At 39.4% G+C, this 4,431-nt stretch overlaps 1 protein-coding gene across 1 annotated transcript in view; it reads left to right on the top strand.

Annotated features, from left to right (window-relative positions):
• The window catches only part of LOC102024472 (GTPase IMAP family member 7-like), a 4,773-nt gene extending 1,989 nt beyond the window's left edge, over window positions 1–2,784 (top strand). The window contains exon 2 of the mRNA XM_005404791.2: window positions 1,679–2,784. Coding sequence (XP_005404848.1) covers window positions 1,713–2,594 — 882 coding nt within the window. The 5' untranslated portion in view covers window positions 1,679–1,712 and the 3' untranslated portion in view covers window positions 2,595–2,784. The remainder of the gene's footprint in view (window positions 1–1,678) is intronic.
• The last annotated feature ends 1,647 nt before the right edge of the window (window positions 2,785–4,431 follow it).

Raw genomic sequence — 4,431 nt, 5'->3', positions numbered from 1 at the left:
CACATCCCCACCAGTATTTGTTCCTTTTGTCTCACTGATGATAGCTGTTCGAACTGAAGTGAGACGAGGTTTCACTCTGGTCTTGATTTACATTTCTCTCATGACTACTGATGTTGAACAATCTTTCATGTACTTGTTGGCTATTTATATTTCTTCCTTTGAGAATATCTATTTAGATCATTTACCCATTGTTAAGTTGGATTATTTAACAGGTTTTTTCTTTTGCAAATATTTTGAGTTCCTCATATGCTCTGGATATTAATCATTTACAGTAGGAAAAACTTGCAAATTTGCTCCAAGTCTGCAGGTCGTCTCTGTGCTCTGTTGATCGTTCCCTTTGTCATGCTGGTGCTTCTCAGTGTGACACAATCCTACGTGTCAGTTTTTGCTTTCCTTACGTGTGCATGTGGGGTCTTAGCCGCAAAATGGCTGCCAATACCAAAGTGTTGAAGTGCTTTCCCTATGTTTTCTTCCAGTTATTTTAGCGTTGTAGGACTCAAAATGGACTTTGGTCCATTTGAAGTTGATTTTTGCTTAAGAAGTAGGGATCAAGTTACATGCTTCCACATGTGAACATTCAGTTTCCCAACACCATTTGCTTGAAGAGAGCATCTTTTCTTCAATGTATGATTTGGGCATCTTCATTGAAAATAAGTCAGACTGTAGCTGTGTGGGTTTATTCCTGGGTCTCTGTTCGATTCCATCGGTCTGTGTGTCCGTTTTTATGCCAGGACCATGCTGCTTTTGTTGCTGTGGTTCTGTAGTGCATCTTGCAATCATATGTTGCCATGCCTCCGGCTTTGTGGGTTTTTTGTTTTGTTTTGTTTTGTTTTTTGTTCAGGATGGCTTTGGCTACCTGAGGTCTTTGTGCTTCCATATAAATTTAGGATTAGTTTTCCAGTTCTGTGAAGAGTGTCATTGGTATTTCGATGGGGATTAATTTGAACTCATTATGTAGCCCAGGCTTGCCTTGAACTCATAGTCCCCTGCCTCCTCCTCCAGAGTGCTAAGATTATGGGTGTGTGTCACTACACCAGGCTTTCTTTCCTTTTTCATGCTTGTTATGCCTCTATGATCATATTTCCAGATCTAGCATATCAACGATCTCTATTATTTTAAAGAGAAGACCTTCACAGTCAAAGGCTTGTCCCTGAAGACTGCTCTGCTTTTGTTCTAACTGGACGCTGGGCATAGTTTCCCTAGAGCTTCTCTGGCTATAATTGGTGGTAATGGCAGTGGCAGTGGGCACAGGGGCATGGCAGTGCTTCTCCTCAGTCTTGGCTTGAGCACTGGGGCAGGTGGCAGGGGCAGGATGTGCATGCATTCACCCTTGGTTCTGGCTCTGGATATGGGCTGGCATATTGGCATGTGGGCTGGTGGTGGGAGTGGGGACATTCTTGTATGATCATGAAGAGTTTAGCATTGAGATGATCAGATTTTTAAGTTTATTAGTGGTTGCCTTGAAAGCATCTAGTCCAGGTGCTCTACTGTGCAGAAACTCTCTAATTTCTCTGTTATCTCTTCCCTAGTAATTGGATCAGTTTTCTTTGTCTGTGTACTGAAATATACATGGAAAATTATAAAAATATGAATTTTCAGTGGGAGAAGGAAAAGAAGAAAAGAGAATAAGTACAGCCCCCATTCCCTGAGTCAGCATTTTTCTCCTTCTTTCCTTCAGGTCTGCTTGCAGGGACACGCCAAAGTGTCCTTCCATGAACATGGCTGAGCCTCAGGACAACGAGCTGAGGATCGTTCTGGTCGGGAAAACTGGAAGCGGGAAGAGCGCTACAGGAAACACGATCCTTGGGAGACCAGTGTTTTGTTTTCGAATTTCTGCCCACGCTGTCACCAAGATCTGTGAAAAACAAACCCGAAAATGGAACGGGAAAGACCTTGTTGTTGTTGACACCCCAGGGCTCTTTGACACTGAGGAGAAGCTGGAAAGCACGTGTAGAGAAATCAGCCACTGTGTCATCGCCTCCTGCCCAGGACCACACGCCATCCTCATGGTTATACAGCTGGGCCGCTTCACGGAGGAAGAGCAGAAAACGATTGCTTTGATCAAGACTGTCTTTGGGATGGAAGCCATGCAGCACCTGATAGTCTTGTTCACTCGCAAAGATGAGCTGGATGGCAGCAGCCTGAGTGAGTTCCTGGGAGATGCACACGCAAAGCTAAAAAGCATCATCGAGGAGTGCGGGGACCGCTGCTTTGCCATTAACAACAAGGCAGACCCGGCTGAGAAGGAAGTTCAAGTGCAGGCACTGATGGAGCTGGTAGAGCGAATGGTGCAGAAGAACAGAGGGGCTTACTTTTCTCACGCCATCTACAAGGACATAGACGAGAGGCTGAAGTATCAGGCAAAAGTTTTGGTGGAATTTCACACTGAACAATTAAATAACGACATCAAAATAATACAAGAGAGCAATAAATCAGAGCAAGAAAAGCTGAGAGATATAAAAGACAGGCATATGAAACATGAGGAAAGAATAAAAAATGCAAGGGAAGAAGCTGAGGGTTCTGTATTGGAATATGGCTTAAGGAAGATTTTGAAAATTCTTTCAAACATATGGCAGATGTTTTGGAAGAAGTAATATACATGACATTCTTTCTTTATCATTTACTCTGCTTTGTTAATTCAGTATATTCTATTTTCCAAGCAGAGCCACAGCAACATCTTCCCTCCTCCTCTTATATTAAGGTCTAGCTGGCAAATGCAAATTGTGCAGTTTCAATGTGCACTTTTAATGTGCATTTGTAATGAAATGATTAAATGTAATTAATGTGCTCATAGTCTCACAGAATTTTTTTTTCCTTTTGGTGTAGTGAGAACAATTTATACTGCATTTTCAGCAAATTCCAAAGATACAGTACTGTATTTTTTTATTTTAAATAGAATAAAAAAACCAAAATAACAACAACAAAGACAAAAACAAAGCAACACAAAAACAATAAAAACAATACAGGATTTCAAAACCAAATGATAGGAATTACTAACAGTTGTTATATACATATTGTTATCTTCAGCCAAGTTGTTCAGATTACGAGATGTAAGAATGCATGATTGATCAGATAATTAAAGAGAATAAAAATAATCAAAAATTAGAAATGATACAGAGCTTTCTTTGCATCCCACAGAATCTGCTAAATTGTATCTGCATTTTCATTTGATTGTAAATATTGTTTAATTTCTTCTTTAATTTCATCAGTGATTTATTGGTTGTTCAGGAGGGTGTTATTTAATTTCCATGTGTTTATGGAGATTTTGCAATTCCTTTTGTCAATAATTTCCAGTTTCATCACACTATGGTCCACTAATACGCATGGGATAATTTCCATACCTTTGCATTTACTTAAGCATGTTCTATGGGCTAGTATATGGTCTGTTTTGAGAACATGCCATGTGTAGCTGAGAAGAATTTGTATTCTGATGTTGTTAGGTGGAGCACTCTGTAAAGGTCTACTAAGTCCATTTTTCACAAGTTTGATTTAGTTCTGTTACTTCTTTGCTGATTTTTTTTGTGTAGTTGATCTACCTCTTTGTGAGAATGAGGTGTTAAAGTCCCCTGTTATGATTGTGTTACTGCTTATTTGATTTTTCACATCTGTTAAAATTTGTCTTATATAGTTGGGTGCTCCTGTATTTGGTGCATAGATATTTATGATTGTTATCTCTTCCTCTTGTAGTTTTCCCCTAAGTATGTAGTGATCTTCTTTATGTCTTTTGATCATTCTTGGTTTGAAGTTGACATTGTCTGCAAACAGAATAGCTACCCCTGCTTTTTTCTACCCCTGCTTTCCTGTTGCATGGAAGATTGTTTTTCATTCTTTGATTGTCAGTCTATGAATTTCTTTTTGTGTTAAATGTGTTTCCTGTATACAGCATATTGTTGGATCTTGTTTCTTGATCCACTCTGGCAGTCTGTTTCTTTTGATTGGTGCATTGTTGCCATTTACATTGATGGTTATAACTGGTATGTGTTGGTTTATCTTGTTGATGGTATTTTCCTGCTGTTTTTCTCTTCTTTTCCCCTCTGTTTGATTGCTTGCCCTGCCTAATGGTTTCTTTCTCTTGTTGTTCTTGGAATTGTGGTCATTTTTATCTCTGTCTAGAATATCCTTCAGTACTCTTTGGAGCATTTGTTTGTGTTCATAAATCTCTCCAGTTGTTCTTTGTCATGGAAGTATCTTACTTCTCCATTAACGTTCAAAGATAGTTTTTCAGGGTACATCATTCTGGGTTGGAAGTTGTTTTCTTTCAGGACTTGAAATACTTCATTCCATGCTCTTTTTTTTTTTCTGCTTTGTCTGAATTTGTCTTTATGATCAATTAGTTTTCTCCATGTGGTTGGGAAAATGGTCCATAGCCATGTATCTACAACCCCCAGAATGCTCAATCCACCCATGGAGGGAAAACTGACCAGTTGTCTA

The sequence above is a fragment of the Chinchilla lanigera genome, unplaced genomic scaffold, assembly GCF_000276665.1.
Source record: "Chinchilla lanigera isolate Chin_1 unplaced genomic scaffold, ChiLan1.0 scaffold00090, whole genome shotgun sequence".
Taxonomy (NCBI): Eukaryota; Metazoa; Chordata; class Mammalia; order Rodentia; family Chinchillidae; genus Chinchilla; species Chinchilla lanigera.
The sequence above is the reverse complement of the archived record's forward strand: the minus strand, read 5'-3'. Positions and strand labels throughout refer to the sequence as shown.